Here is a 13,790-nt window from a genome sequence, read left to right as displayed (position 1 = left end):
GCTTCGTCGAACGACATCTAAAATGTGCTTTGAGAAAGTGTTAGTGAAAGAACTCCCGGATGAAGGAGTTTAAACTCTTCGTAATCTATAGAGTAGATAATGTCCCATATGGGATCAGCAGAAAAAATAAGCTCTGGTTGTGCCAGGATTCATATATTTCGGGTATGGGCAGTAGGATACCACTTTACGCAGTATGCCCGGTATTAATGCCTGTCCTAGTGGAAGAGCTAACTCCGTAAGAAGGCATGGCAACGCCGCCACAGATCAAGGTGTACCAGCAAAAGATCAGGCCAGCCCAATATGCAACAATCATTGTCCATGTTGGTGCTGCGGAAGCAACGACAGAATCTTTGCTTGAACCCCTAGGAGCGACCATAGATAGTAAAGCACTTATTATTGGAAAAAGTGAAACAAAGAAAGAAGTATGTTGTGGGCCAGCCGGAGCGTCAAGGGTGATACCTTCGTTTGTCAGGGGTGATGGGCCCTTTCTAGTAGAGATGGTTTTACTCTACTCTTTAATCAAAAATTTACTTGTTGAATGTAGAGCCTTTCTACTCTGTATTCTAAGTACTGAAATAGGATACAGGGGAAGAGCTTTATTAAGCTCTTGGCTGGTGAACTCTAACTGTAAGCTGGTGCCTCTATAGAGTATAAACTGTATAAAAGCAAGAACAATGTAATTCTGAATGTATATTTGGTGATGAGTTTACCCAAGGCTGTTTATTTATACTATTAATCTGTTAGAAAAATCTATGGTCTATGGGCGTTATGAAGATCTCTATGGCTGTACAGTAGATTTCTACTTATTCTAAGTATAAGATAAAGACTATTGAGGGGTATATGAATGCGTAGTATAGTTTCAAACGATCTATGTTTGGGGGCTAGTTGTATCTACTAGTAGTATAAGCGTGATATATAATAATGAAAGAGAAAGGGGGTGACACTGATTTCCGGGATTACTGTATAGTCCACCATGGTATTTTAAAAATAGCCAGAAGTTTCCAAAGAATATAAGAAGCTCAGTAGTAGTAGCTGGTAATTTCCTAGCCTGAGAACTTGAATACCGTTCATCGAAGACTATATCATGTTGCCTGTCGGAGACATATATACCTAGTGTAAGATGGGAATGCTCGTAGGCAGTCTGCGTTGGCAGACGGGTCGATCGCGAAGAGACAACACCACCACACTCGCAGAGTGCAAGGAGACGATAGGCAAGCGTGACGCTATAGAGAATCAACAGAACGAATACCAGAACCTTTCATAAGCAGTATACCGATACCGCAACCTCAGCAGCCTCAGTAGAACATTTTCATAACAGAAGGGGGAACATGCATGTTGAATTGATAATCTAGAACGAAACTATTTATCCTCCTTGAACTAAACGGCAGCCTTGTTGCTAAGGCCCTAATCACATGACTCTGAGATACCGATGTTGAGAGCAGGAATCCCCACTACACTAGGTAGTAGTATGGCCAATTCCCATAAAATCTAGAAAAGTTCATTTGAAATATAAATTGACCCTACTAGTAGGTCTGGAAAGTGCGATGGTAGGCCCAGGAGACAATTGAAATCACAGTTTCGGTAGGAGCAGTGTCTCTTGGTTCCTTTTAGAAGATGCGGGCGGCTCCTGGCGAAACTGTTTGTTTACATACTATTACTAGGAGAAAGCCCACTTGGAATCTCTCCATGTTCCTCTTTACCTTCCACAATCACTCTACAGACCACCTGGGCACCACAACTTAGCCAGGCCCCTGGACTTGCTTGCTGATCAAGAACTCGTCTCCAAACAGCCAAGGCGTCATGGAAACTCGCCTGTTAACAATGCTAAGGCGTCTCCAAAGAAGCGCGGCTTTCTCGCAACCCAGCGGTATCCCTGCCGAAAGGGAATGGCGAACACAGCAAAGCTCGAGGAAGACGAAGCTGCCGAGCCTTGTCAGCAAGCACTAATTATGTGTATTTGCATTCAAATACCAATCAACGGGGCAATTGCACGAAGCCCTAGCATCAGAATACAGCAAGGAGTCACTGCAGCGACCTTAGGGGTCTAGACGTCAAACTTGGGACTTCAGCGCCGCTTCGGTCAATCGATCTCGTCTGTCCTCGTCTCTTGCTGCACGTGTCTGGAATTTTCAGGCCGACGCAATGGTCTTTAAAGAACGTATCAAAATGGAGTCCTCAGAATGGAAAGCAGTTCGACACCTGGTACATGCCCACTCTGGCAGCAGTGGAAGACGCCAAAGCATCCTGCCCAGGTGGATATATATACGGATAAAAACAACTTGAACACCTGGGCATAATTCCATACAAATCTGATCCAGCAGATGATATCTGACACCCTAAAAGGAGTGGTTGGGACAGGATTGGCGTTCAACAACACCGGACTCCGAGGTATTCGCACAGAATTTGTTCAGCAGGAGAAAGAACCAGTGTGCCTGATCATAGACCAGGCTACTCTCACCAGTCACGATGCCATACGTCTGGGTTTTGTCTGCAGCTTCACTTGCCAGTGCACGGGCCCTTTGTTATCTTTGTGAAAAAGGAGATGGAGGTATTTGGCTTTCTCGTCGTGACACTGAAAATATTGAGTCATCGTGACTGGGTAAAGGAAGAATAGGAGGACGAGAAGAACGGAGAAGATGAGGAACAAAGAGCAGTGGTATCATCTTCGCTAGTATCGCCAATCGGGACACGACTTACTCTACGTTTCTATCCGTTTATTCCGCTTACGGGTCCTCTTCCGGGATCTAGCATTCATTTTGGTGACCGACGCAGGGATAAAAGCATTTTTCTTGGGAGCGAGTCGTCTGGCCTTGCTATTTCTATTCTATATGATAGATACTCAAAAATATAATCTAATTTATCCGACTATCCACTTAATACTAGTTTCCAAGACCCCGGGATTAAGCTCCAGGAATATTATTACTCCACAACACAGGGTAAGAGCTAACCTAAAACATGGCTGATTGTATCCCCGACAGAGTAGGGCATGCTCTGGAAATAGGGTGGCGAAGAATATAAACACCCATTGAGGTATCTAGACTCTCAGCTCTTCACGATCAATCCTACTATTTTAATTGTAATATAGGGGTCAATTCCGCCGCCAAGACTCTAAAGATAGAGAGGTTTCCCCGCACAAACTTCGTGTGGAGAATCTTTCCCTCCCGGCTGATGCACAAAAAAGAAGAGCGAGAGGCCTCCAAGTTTATTTATGAGACTCGATGATTCACTCAGCGAATGTACTGTCACAAAAATGCCACAAAGCCCAGAATCAATTAAGTTGCCCGCTCCCCGTGCCGCCAAAGCTTGCACTAGTTGCCACTCCCGCAAGATCCGCTGCGATGTCCTGAAGACTGGACTACCCTGCACCAAATGCCAGCTCCATGGATTTGAATGTGCTCTCGCTGAAAGAAAACGTCGTCGTCCGAGAGGTGAAAAGGCAAGAGACAAAGAAATTGCCAGGAGTCATAAAGAGACATCTCCACAATCGATGCCTGAGTATGTACTCCATCAAGTGCCTCATTATTCCTTTCTCCGACACTTCATTCCATGCGTCCGTGTTCCTCGGGCAGAAAATAGCCAGCCTGGTGTTGTATTTCCAATTCCTACTCATGACCTGTCAACGTCATCGCACAGCGCGACATCATCACTCAGTGCTGAAGATTCATCATACTTGAGACGCAAGGGCGTTTTCGACTTCCCGCGCAAGGAACACCTGGATCGATGTATTTCGGCGTATTTTCAATACTTCCATCCATTCTTCCCGGTCATTAATAAATGCTCGTTTCTTGGCCAGTATAGAGCTATCAGGCGAGAGGGGCTTATGGATAGGCAGCAAATGAACCCCCTGCTTCTCAACGTGATAATATCCACTGCCTGCCCGGTGAGTGGTCATTATCCTCTTGTTTATTTCCTCTTGCTGATATAAGCACTGGCAGTATTTGACCCTTCAGACTATCCATGAGATGGGGTTCACGGGGCATAAGCAGGCAAAGAGCTCTTTTCATGCTAGAGCACGAGTAAGTAATCCTCGCGCATGAGCAATGGTCCCCGATTAATTAGAAATCAAAGCTTCTCCATAACCTGGATCGAGAACCAGACGATGTGATATCAATCCAAGCTCTGTTGCTGATGAGCCATTACTACCCATCCATGGTTGAACAACGACATACTTGGTTTTGGGTTTATCAAGCCATCGGGTTAGCCCAGGGCCTTGGACTACATCGTACTATGGAGCACTCACCACAGCACAAATTCTGGGCCAGAATCTGGTGGTGCTGTGTTGTACGTGATCGGCTGATTGCGTTGGGTACCGGTAGGCCCATGCACATTAATAGTCTTGATTGCAATGTTCCTATGTTGAGCTACTCAGATCTTGAAGAAGAGGGCGATGATGACGAGCAGCTTCGTGTTAAAGCCATTTTCATCGATCTCCTAAAGCTATGTCGGTGCACAGAGGTGGTTTTGTCCCTTTTTACAGCAGCAGCCGACCATCAACCTGACCAAATAGACCTCTGCAAGGATATGCTTCACCACTGGGTATCTAATCTTGATCCATCATCGCGGCTGTCTGACGAATGCTTTATGAACACAGCAAGACAGGGCGCAGACGCTGCTTATAAAATACTCCTTCATCTTCTACACAAGTCAGAGACCTCGATGTAAACCGGGAGATAGATATGAAGGATTCTCGCTAACGCCGTCAACAGCACAGTTTTAATCTCATTACACGAGCGGCGGAACTCGAGACATGGTATCCATTCGGGAAGATACAAAACCACCTTCCCTGAGGCACAGGTTGTTGCTACGGACTCGGCCCGCCTTCTGGAGATCCTGAATGATCTTAATATCATAAATTTATTGCCGACTCAAAGGTATGACTCGTTTCAGACCACCCTGAGATAAATTGCTAACATTGAGAAAGTGTAACCACGATAATTCCACCGCTTATAGTTCATTTCTCTTTTATGTGCGATCCAGAGAGGCTTGAAAATAAACAAGCTGCTGAGAGTCATTTTCAGTCCTGTATGCGCTGCTTGAAGAAGCTTGGCGAGACCTTTTGGCATGCAAGTTTCTACCACGACCTCTTCGAGATTGCATATCAAAGTTTGGGAACTCGATCAAACAGTCATTCAAAAAGCAACATCCAGTCCGCGGGGTTCCAGGATACAGAGTTTAATGGGGACCGAATGTGCATTCTCGACCCACCATTGGCGAGAGGCAGGGACCCAGGGGCAGAAATCCTGGAAGAGGGCCCATCTTCCATCGGTTCCAAACGCGTGTTCTCGAATTATGACCAATCCTCCAGTATAGTTGACTCTTCTATCTACGAGGATGAGAGTCTAAAAAACTGGCTAGATGGCTACGGGCTGCTTCATTCACTCCTTCTTTCTCCATGACCAGTGATACTAGTATCCCTTGGTTCTTATTCTCATGGAAATATATACAGTTAAAGCTCTTGATTTAAACAGTCAAATAGAACTATTCTACCTAGATTCATGGGTAACTAGCAAGTGAAGTTTGTGGCTCACAGTTTCGGTCCATTCCGAATAGCGAGACCTTGCTCGCTTTGCCAGAAGCTCCCGTTCGGATACTCATAGGTTACAATTGCTTCGGGCTTGTATTCCACACTGTAACCTGCCTCCCAGGGGGTCACGAAAAATCCATTCTTTGTTTGCACAGGGTACTTCAAAACCTCGCTGAAAGAGTTAATGTGTTCGAGGAGACTCTTCTCACCAGATATGCAAATATAGTTGAGAAGGGCAAGGTGCTGTGTGTATTCGTTGAGGCCAATGCCTCCACTGTGTGGCACTATTGGCACGTTAAACCTGATAACAAGTCAGTTAAGTTCTTGTCAAAGTCCTGTTGAGAACGCTTACTTTTTTGCCATGAGTAGCACAGATAAAACTTCGTTTACGCCTCCGAGTCTGCACGCATCTATTTGACAGTAGTCAATAGAGCCAGCTTGCAACAACTGCTTGAAGATCACACGATTTTGACAGTGTTCGCCAGTTGCTACACCAACACCATATGGTGAGAGTGCCTTGCGAATAGCTGCATGCCCAAGAATGTCGTCAGGAGAGGTCGGCTCCTCGATGAATCTATCATCATATTAATCTCAATTATTATAACCCATTGAAGGCATTCTTGAATGACTCACAAAGGCTTAAATTGAACCAGCTTTTTCATATAGTCAATGGCCTCAGGTACACTCCATACCTGATTGGCATCAAGCATCATCGTACGATCATAGCCAATCGTGTCTCGAGCAATTTGGACCCGGCGAATATCATCCTCCAGATTACCCCCGACCTTGAGTTTAAACTTATCAATACCCTCAGAAAGATTTGAGTTGATCAGTTCTATCATCCGTTCATCGCTGAAACCAAGCCAGCCAGCTTGGGTCGAGTAAGCGGGGACTGCCTCGCTTTTCTGCGCGTCTTCGAACCTAGCTGGCTTTGTCTTCTCTTGTTCCTTTAATATAGCGATCGCTTCATCTGGAGTAATAGCATCGAGAATATATCTAAAATCGATACAGGCGACAAGCTCCTCCGGGGTCATGTCACAAACTAGTTTCCAGATCGGCTTATTAAGATATCGGCCCCATAGATCCCAAAGTGCATTGACACAGGCACTTAGACCAAGATGGGTGACTCCTTTTTTCGGGGCCTACCCATCGAAGCTGAGAATCGGCCACAAGAAAGCGCCATGTTTCACCCATGTTCTTGGTCAGTTCGCCAAGTGTCTTGCCGACAAGCCGTTCTGCAATCTGACGGGCGGCAGAAGTGCAGAGGTCGTTGCCTCGACCGATCGTAAAGGATATACCGTGCCCCTTGAGATCCGTATTGGTTTTGAGCTGGACGTGGGTAGCACTGTAATCTCCTGCTGGGTTCATGGCATCGGACCCCGAAGCATCGAGACTGGTCGGAAATCGCAAGTCTATATCCAGGTTTAATTCTTGCCAAGAGAACAGCAGGAGAATAACCTTACCAAATACTTCAAAATCCTCGATTCTCACATCGTCGATGGGAGTTTTTGATCCGGCGAAAGCAGATGCAGGAGTTAGTTCTTCGCCGTTGAAGTTTTCGTACGTCATTTTGTGGCTCGGGTAACTTTTATTGTTGGTGGTGGGATGGTAATGACAAGATTGTTGGAGGGAGACGATCTCTTAAATACCCAGGAGAATGTTCATTTTGACAAATTATTCTGAGAGAGTCGACTCGCAGGAACTCAGAGAGGGGCAGGATTCTCGAAGAGGACTTAACCGTAGGAGTATTGTAGAATCACTATACAAAAGTCCACAAATAAAATTGTCCTGAACGGTATTTCGGCTCTATCCATGCCCAGACTAGCCAGAGAAATACTCCTCTGATTACGAAATGCTCTGGTCGCGTGCAATAATCACAATTAGCTCTCCGACTATGCAGATATGGTAGTTGGCTCAATTTGAAAGAAATCATTCTACGCTGATCCTGGATTTGCGCACTGTAGGCCAGGGGATTTGGTTCGTGGGGGTGGAGTCTTGGAGAATATATCGACGAATAAGATGACCAGCTTCGGCACTTCGGCTTTATAACTTGAACCTTACCATGGGCCCTTCTCGGATAAGAGCTCGTCTTACTTTCTCCGGCACCACACCACTAAAATTCGTTGGATCATATGCTACCGACCGAAGAGAAAGACCAAGTCACAAAGTTTGGGGGACTAAAGGGGATCGGATTGTACACCGAAAAGGTATATAATCCGCCGAAACACCAAATATGAGGAGCTAATCAAATCTGCTTGCGAAACGCTTTATTATTTAATTTTCTATCAACCTGAATTTTACTTTTTCAAGGTTGCTTTTGTTCATTAAAGTCCAGGACTTCTGTCATGGAACATAAAGATGAATCGTCAAATGTTGAACTCGGCGATTGTACTCACGTAGAGCAAGCCTTGGAACAGTGTTTGGCCTCCGGCACTGATCTCGATATGTATCGTGAGGCTTTGGAACAATACCCGAACGATGCTTCAATTGACAAAGAGGCCGAGACGCACCTGAGACACAAAATCGACCGACGAATCTTACCACTCCTCGGAATATGCTATTTCTTTTATGCAAGAATGCCTTTCTGTCGGACTGTGACGGAAGCCTTTGCTAATGCTCATTCTTAGTACATCGATAAGACAACGCTCTCATACGCCGCCATTTTCGGAATCAAAGAAGACCTCCATCTCCAATCTACAGAATATTCATGGCTATCTAGCGTCTTCTACTTTGGTTGGTTGGTCTGGTCTATCCCGTCTAATTTGATCATGCAGCGGAACCCCCCTGCCTGGTATCTATCCATTAATATATTCTTATGGGGTGCGCTATTGATGTGTCAGACGGCAGCTGGGAGCTTCACCGTTCTTGTTGTCTTGCGCGTGCTATCTGGTGCCTTTGAAGCCATCGCAGACCCAGCATTCATGCTCTTCACATCCATGTTCTATACAAGAGAAGAGCAGCCTTCTCGTATATCTGCTTGGTATGCTTGGAATGGGATAGGTGTTGCAGGGGGGGGTTTAATTGGTGAGTTTAAATTCAAGGATGCTGTTTGTTTGATAATTGCTTACGCTTTTGAGGCCAGGTTATGGTATCGGTCAAATTCGCGGTTCACTTTCTTCATGGCGCTATGAATTTCTGATTGTTGGGGCACTTTGCAATTCATGGGGCATCGCCCTTTTTATCCTACTCCCAAACTCACCCACACAAATTCGAGGCTTCACACACCAAGAGAAGCTTATGCTCATTGCCCGAATGCGTTCTAATCAGACTGGAATTAACAATAATAAGGTGGAATGGTATCAAATCAGAGAAGCCTTGACGGACTATAAAACCTGGCTTTTTATGCTCATGGGGTTTGTCTCGGCTGTTCCAAATGGCGGCATATCTAATTTCTCAACACTCGTGATTCAAGGGCTTGGGTTTGACAGATTTGGAACCGCCTTACTTGGCATACCTCAAGGGGTTTTGGTTGTGATTTGGATCGGCCTTGGGGCAGTGGTGAATCATTACATGCCTCCAAACAGTCGTACGCTTGTTTGTGCTGCCTTCATGATTCCTACTATGGCTGGCGCATTAGGATTCTTGCTGGCACCCCCAGATGCTTATGTGGGACGGTTGATTTGCTTGTAAGTACTCTCGGCTCCGATTCACAATTTGGCATTTCAGATCTCAAACTGATATGAGTATCTAGCTACCTTACTGGTTCCTACCAAGCATCCTTCGTGATCTGCCTCTCCTTGGTTACAAGCAACACGGGAGGCCACTCCAAGAGGATGATTGTGTCTGGAATAATTTGGTTCGGGTCCTGCGTTGGCAGTATTGTCAGTCCCTTTTTCTACAAGACATCGCAGGCGCCCTCGTACCAACTGGGGATTGGCTCATTGTTAGTTACAAATGTGATTGAGTTTATTCTGTTCTTCGTCTTTCGCTTCGCTTTCAAGTGGGAAAATCGACGAAAAGAGAAAATACGCAGTGCGCTGCGAGATAGTGGGAACCTCAGGGATGATTCCGAAGCCCTCAATGCTACGGCTTTCCAAAACCTCACAGACAAAGAGAACCCGAATTTTGTGTATTGCTACTAAAGAAGTCTGAGATAAAATAATAGCAAAATTTGGATGCATACTATAACTCCCTGATAGGGACATCAAGAAGAAATGCAATGATCTGGTCGACTTGTTGCTAGAAAGGAGATACGTGAAAAAAGGGGAAATGGGTCAAGATTTTCATTTTGGGAGCGACTCGCCTGGTGAGAAAGGGTGAGAAAGCAGTCTTGCTATTTCGTCAGTTGTCTACGGCACTACATAGGGGGGGATTGGCCCAGTGCAGTCTTGGACTCTCCCAGAAGTTTTAAGGCTGTGCCATCCCCTCAGTGAATCTACTATACCTATCCGAATTGCTTGATCCCAAAGATCCAGAGTACTGGGTATATAAGATACCAAGTGGGATCCCATATATTATAATGCATCTTTATTACTGGTATCGGCTTTCTAGTAGCATAGTACTAATACTTCCTGGGCTTGACTAGAGATATTATACAGCTCTCTAGCTATGAAATAGTCATTCCCCAAATCCGTCTAGGAAACAGTCGTATTTTAGGGACGCTTCCACCCTGGCAGAAACACTGGGTCGATTGCCCCAAGTTGTAGAGCGCCGTGAATTGTCATTTGTCTGAGAGCCCAAAGATTGGGGTTTCCTTCCTCATTTAAGTAACATGATTTGCGTAAATAAAATGAAACAGAACATCCTCTATAGTTAGGCCCCATTAAACCTCACTAAATACAACCTCTCATGAGCAAAATCGATGCAGAGTCATGTCGTAAATGTCGGGTAGCTCAGAAAAGCATACCCTTGGTCTGTATGATGTGCTTGATGTTGCGATCTTTGATAACCGCCATGCAAACCAGACCCAAAGACATAATACAAACACCTGCAATCAACATATACTTATTCGTAGCCGCATATGCCATGCTGGTAGCCTCTCGCGTCGGGTCACCAACGGGGTAGCTCAATGCCACATCGAGACTACCGAAAAGGTCTTCCCACTTGTCTGCGGTACTTTCAGGGAGTCTCTTCTGAAGCTCACCCGGCAAGACATTGTTCCAGATAGCACCTGCGATACAGCCTCCAATAGCACCACCCATGTAGCCAAAGAGTCCCAGCAAACCCAAAAGAGCTGCGATATCGTTGTGCTCGGCAGACGCCATCAGAGCAACCTGCTCACCGATAGTAATAACGCCACCACCCAGGGCAATGAAAATCTGGCACATGATGATATAGCCAATGCCGTTTCCGGGCTGGCGGAAATAAATCATCAAGCCAACGCCGAGAATATACATCGGAACTCCCCACATGAGCACCCATTTATAGCGACCGGTGTAGCTGATCAAAGCGCCGACGATTAACAGCTCAACACCCGCAACCACGTCGTAGATACTGCCAATATAACCAGCTCCAGCAAGGGAGGTATTATACACGACTTGCAGGTATGAGGAAAACTGCTGGTACCAGCAATAATAGGCAATCTGGTAGACAAAGTCCAACATGCAAGCACCAATGACGGATCGACTGGTCAGCAGCGACCAGGGAACGAACGGCGAACGAGCACCGTATCTCTCCCAGAAGGGGAAAGCGACAAGCAGGACAAATCCGACAATCAGCATAGCGATAATGTTGGCGCTTCTCCACTTGTCTTCCGCGTCGGCGGCGATGATAAAAGGCAAGAGGAAAAGGATGAATCCAGCGACCAGGAGGATGACACCCACAGCTAGAGAGTTTAAGTCATTAAATTGCTCAAGTGAAGTTGGAAAGAGTTATTCATACCATCAAACTCGATGAAGTAATGGATTATGCTTTCTGTCCACGTCCGACCGCTAATCTGACGAGGGGCGAGCCCATTCTTCTTCGCCTTGCGCTTACCCAGGGTCATCATGATGATCATGGGCGCAGCGACCACGGGGAGAATAATGGCCCAGGCACCAAAGCCCCAGCGCCAGTTATCAGCATAGATGGTCTCTGCTGCTTTGGGGCCGCCAAAAGCGGTGATTATGTAGGGGGATGAAGTGAATGCAAAGGCCAAGCCACGGTTTCGCAATGTCGATGTATCGGCGGTGACTACATCAACACAGAAGGTCATTCCGGTGAAGCCGATGGAGTAAAGGCACTAGAAAAAGCTTCTGTTAGCCATGGAGACTCATGCAGTCAAATTAAAGTGACGATTTGAGTCTTACATTCGATGCGGCATACAGCTCAAAGCTGTTGGTGGCTGCCATTAGGATCATGCCAAGAATGGCGATCGAAAGCATTAGCACGAATCCAACAGTGCGATCCCAGATGTTCAAGATTTTGGCGACGGGCATGTAGGTAGCGCCAGTCAGGACCTGAGTCACGACAGTGATGACCGACATCAGGGAATGGTCGTTGAATGAGCTGGATACATAAGGTGTAAGATTGTTGGACAACGATGCCTCGAAGGCATTGCTGAAATACAACAACCACATACTGTGTGATGAGTGAGTATGAGGGTTCATTCTCGTTGGCAGTAATCCAATGCAGTCACCTACCTCATGTAAACTATAATGAGAGAGGACTTGGTCCACGACAAGGTGATGGCCTCCGCAGACTTGACACCATATTGGGCATTGTAGTCAGGAAGATCCGGATTATGGGTCAAATCCTCACCATCGGCGGGGATCTCTTTCTGACTCTCAACATTGACATTCATCTCCGGTTTGGAGACTTCTGCCTCCTGGGAGAACTGGTGGTCGGCCATGACGATATCGAAGCCACTTGACGATCAATGGTCAAAAAGGCTTGAAAATTGACACCAGGAGCTGCGGTTGGAGGAAACCGAAAGAAGGGCGAAAAGTTTAAGACTTCTGATCAGCGCGCCGAGAAACGAGCAAGGTGGCCACGTTAATAAGCTCATCGAGATCAACTGATCTCGGAGATTCACGCCAAACTTTCCGCATCCTGCGTATGTTGGCCCAAATATGTATAAACCCCTGCACTGCTCATGCACATCAATCGATCCCTGTCGTAGAGCTTGAATCCTGGAACCTGAAATCCAGCCTTTCCGACCACTAAAACAAGGCCGACACCCCGGTAAAGGATCGCAAAGACCCTTTTCACAGCCAACCATCTAATCTGATCCCACGTTTGTGGGTGTTGGGTGGGGAAGGGTCGCAGGGTCTCAGTTTGTGAGCCGCTCTACACGCGGGTCCGGTTTGGGGGCAATTGCGAGACATGCCAATCAAATGGGTTGGCAGTGCAAACGTAGCAAGGGCACCTATCATCCTTGGGTGAGGTTGGAGCCCCAGGCGGCTATCTCATTTGGCCAGAGAGTAATTGATTGTCACCCTGCTCCATCGCCCACCGGAGTGCCAAGACGTTCCAGTTATTTCTCCCTTGATTTTCCGAGATGGAGATAATCAGATAATTTCAAACCGTGACTTGGTTCGTCCATGGGACCACTGTTCTCCTTGTCAATTCTGAGCGTGACCACAGGCAATACTGCATCATACAAACGATCCGGTGGTCGCAATAGACTTCGAGCTACTAATTTCTCGATCGATATAGGGGGAAACTATCTATAGAGCAAGGCTTTGGTGTGCACTGCAGCTCTCATTAAAGAGATCAGCATACTAGCCCCTATGGAGTAACTGAAACGGTCTTCTCCGACAGCGTTGCCTCCGCATCGGACTCGGAGATGGGGCCAAATCTGAGCTACCTCAGCTGCCTTAGCCAAGACAAAGCCTCAATGCTTTTTTTTCAGGGGATGACCATCATCCATTCAGCAATTGCCGCGGTGGCCGGCCAAACTAGGCTCGCAAAATCTTGAAACGCAGTGTCATGTACAAACTTGAATGTGGTGGATGTTGACTTCGGACTCAGTGACTATTACGGCAACCAGAATGGGTCGTGGAGGTCACTCGGGTAAGTCATGATGATGTGATAAGATGGTGGGGGGTGGATATCCTCCTACTCGTACTCGTAGGGCGTGCTATTGCTCGCACTCCTGCGTGGTAAGCCTATAATATAATAGTACATCTGGCTACGCGAACCGAATCGACAGAAAATCTTTCCGCATTCTGCCTTGACCGCGTACACGACATATCGATGTTTCAGACGGAGTGTCCACCGCCAAGTGCTGCGAGCCGGATGCAGGGACCTGCCAGCTCGGGTTGTCTGGACCTCGCTAACCGAAAAACGCCCGATTGTTCTACGGATGGTGGGTTGCACGATGGATCTGATAATCATTTCCCCGTTC

At 46.6% G+C, this 13,790-nt stretch overlaps 4 protein-coding genes across 4 annotated transcripts; 2 read left to right on the top strand and 2 right to left on the bottom strand.

The window, feature by feature from the left end:
• Positions 1-4,149: 4,149 nt before the first annotated feature.
• N7509_009762 (fungal specific transcription factor domain-containing protein) lies at positions 4,150-4,662 on the top strand (the record flags this gene model as incomplete). Its single annotated transcript, XM_056634399.1, has 1 exon — positions 4,150-4,662. The coding sequence occupies one exon, from the start codon at positions 4,150-4,152 to the stop codon at positions 4,660-4,662; it is 513 nt and encodes a 170-aa protein (XP_056485019.1).
• An 862-nt stretch (positions 4,663-5,524) lies between these two features.
• On the bottom strand, positions 5,525-7,093 carry N7509_009761 (uncharacterized protein; the record flags this gene model as incomplete). Its single annotated transcript, XM_056634398.1, has 5 exons — positions 5,525-5,825; positions 5,877-6,098; positions 6,158-6,546; positions 6,671-6,936; positions 6,988-7,093. 5 exons carry the CDS (start codon positions 7,091-7,093, stop codon positions 5,525-5,527), a joined length of 1,284 nt encoding a protein of 427 aa, XP_056485018.1.
• Positions 7,094-7,869: 776 nt separating this feature from the next.
• Positions 7,870-9,606, top strand: N7509_009760 (MFS general substrate transporter; the record flags this gene model as incomplete). The annotated part of the gene is made up of 4 exons (XM_056634397.1): positions 7,870-8,118; positions 8,152-8,548; positions 8,607-9,150; positions 9,216-9,606. The coding sequence occupies 4 exons, from the start codon at positions 7,870-7,872 to the stop codon at positions 9,604-9,606; spliced, it is 1,581 nt and encodes a 526-aa protein (XP_056485017.1).
• A 750-nt stretch (positions 9,607-10,356) lies between these two features.
• On the bottom strand, positions 10,357-12,293 carry N7509_009759 (siderophore iron transporter mirB; the record flags this gene model as incomplete). Its single annotated transcript, XM_056634396.1, has 4 exons — positions 10,357-11,288; positions 11,345-11,684; positions 11,752-12,022; positions 12,085-12,293. 4 exons carry the CDS (start codon positions 12,291-12,293, stop codon positions 10,357-10,359), a joined length of 1,752 nt encoding a protein of 583 aa, XP_056485016.1.
• Positions 12,294-13,790: the final 1,497 nt, after the last annotated feature.

This window comes from Penicillium cosmopolitanum (assembly GCF_028827165.1).
Source record: "Penicillium cosmopolitanum strain IBT 29677 chromosome Unknown utg000009l:1.0-9042332.0:1.0-9050551.0, whole genome shotgun sequence".
Taxonomy (NCBI): domain Eukaryota; kingdom Fungi; phylum Ascomycota; class Eurotiomycetes; order Eurotiales; family Aspergillaceae; genus Penicillium; species Penicillium cosmopolitanum.
Note: the sequence above shows the minus strand (reverse complement) of the source record. Positions and strands in the feature narration are given on the sequence as shown.